Source organism: Elephantulus edwardii, unplaced genomic scaffold, assembly GCF_000299155.1.
Source record: "Elephantulus edwardii isolate Elephantulus edwardi_28Jun2011 unplaced genomic scaffold, EleEdw1.0 scaffold00126, whole genome shotgun sequence".
NCBI classification, from domain to species: Eukaryota; Metazoa; Chordata; class Mammalia; order Macroscelidea; family Macroscelididae; genus Elephantulus; species Elephantulus edwardii.
The window spans coordinates 6,407,161-6,408,935 of record NW_006399876.1 but is presented as its reverse complement, the minus strand read 5'-3'; the positions used below and the strand labels follow the sequence as shown (position 1 = coordinate 6,408,935).

General features: G+C 59.2%; 1 protein-coding gene across 1 annotated transcript in view; it reads right to left on the bottom strand.

Annotated features, from left to right (window-relative positions):
* The window catches only part of CPT1A (carnitine palmitoyltransferase 1A (liver)), a 45,639-nt gene that overhangs the window by 19,459 nt on the left and 24,405 nt on the right, over positions 1-1,775 (bottom strand). The window contains exon 10 of the mRNA XM_006893235.1: positions 91-279. Coding sequence (XP_006893297.1) covers positions 91-279 — 189 coding nt within the window. The remainder of the gene's footprint in view (positions 1-90; positions 280-1,775) is intronic.

Sequence of the window (1,775 nt, the reverse complement as noted above, 5' to 3'; positions counted from 1 at the left end):
GAAGCACCGGACTGCTCGTATGGGAAACTCGGAGATGGCGAGTCCCACTCAGAACATTCCCACCTTCGTGTGGACAAGATGAGGACCCACCTGTCAAAACACTGGCCGTGCAGCAGCGACTTGGCGTAGTTGTCCATGGACGTGACGGGGTCCTCCTTTGTGTAGCCTTGCTCAGTTTCGTCCAGCGTGACGAAGAACGCAGCCTTCTCCACAGCGTCCAGAGACTGCTTGTTTTTCCCACGGGAAAAGTAAGTCTGCCGGCACTTGGCCCAGGGCACCCTGTGGGGAGGTGGACACAGTCAGGCACAGCCGGACACACGGTGAGGACGTCCAGCGAGCCTCGTAGCACAGAGGTCAGGGCTTACAGCACACAAGATAGTTCCCTCAGATCACAAAATGCTGGACATTGACCTCGGATCTCCAAACGGAGAGTCCTGGGCCTGACCATGAGGAGCCTCCTTCAGGAGCGCGGCAGGTCTGTGCTGCCCACCAGGTGCCCACCAGGCCCACCGTACTCCGTGTGTTTGCTTCAGAGCAGAGCCCAGGGGGTGCACTGCCAGCCAACAGATGCCCACTCAACAATGACCAGAACGCCACACTGTGGTCCAGGGCAGCAGGCACGTTCCTTCACCCTCTCCTGTCATGGGTTAAACTGTAACCCCCAAAATGATGCCATGTGGGGACTGGACTCCATGTCCTAACACCAAATAGTTATGGTCAACTGGAGGACCGGTGAGCTCTGTAAACTGCACCCAAATGTCAATGAAAAGAGCATCGGGGATAGTGTGTGCCAGGCTGACCAAGCCAGCATTCTCCGATAGTCCAGTAACTGTCCTCCCATGATTCAGAATCTAACTGACCCCACTTCTGTGAGGACGTAATGAGTCTGTGTGCTAGAAAACCCTCGCACTGTGATGCTGATGAGGCCAGATGAGTGGCATTCAAGTTAGTGAGGCACGGGGTGGGGGCGCGGCGGCTCGATGGTGAGGAGCTGCACTGCCAGCAGAAAGGCTGGAGGTTCGAATCCACCTGCTGCTCCCATGTGACTTACTGCTTTCGAAAACCCGCTGGATGGTCAGTCACGGGTCAGTTCTGGTTCAGTGGAACATAACAACAATGACTTGGTGCGGACAATCAGGGACTGGTGCTAACTGAAAGGTCAGTGCTTTGAACCCACCAGATGTTTCATAAAAGACGTGCTGTCTACTGCAGGAAGGAGGACAGCCCAGGACGGCCCACGGGTGGACACACCCTGCCCTGCACACACCCTGCCCTGCACACACCATGCCCTGTACACACCACATACCTGCACACCCTGCCCTGCACACACCCTGCCCTGCACACACCCTGCCCTGCACACTCCCTGCCCTGCACACACCCTGCCCTGCACACACCATGCCCTGCACACCACATACCCGCACACCCTGCCCTGCACACACCCGGCCCTGCATACACCCTGCCCTGCACACACCCGGCACTGCGCACATCCGGCCCTGCACACTCCCTGCCCTGCACACTCCCTGCCCTGCACACTCCCTGCCCTGCACACACCATGCCATGCACACCACATACCCGCACACCCTGCCCTGCGCACACCCGGCACTGCGCACACCCGGCCCTGCACACACCCTGCCCTGCACACGCCACATACCCGCACACCCTGCCCTGCACACACCCTGCCCTTGCATACTCCCTGCCCTGCACACACCATGCCCTGCACACGCCACATACCCACACACCCTGCCCTGCACACACCCTGCCCTGCACACACCCTG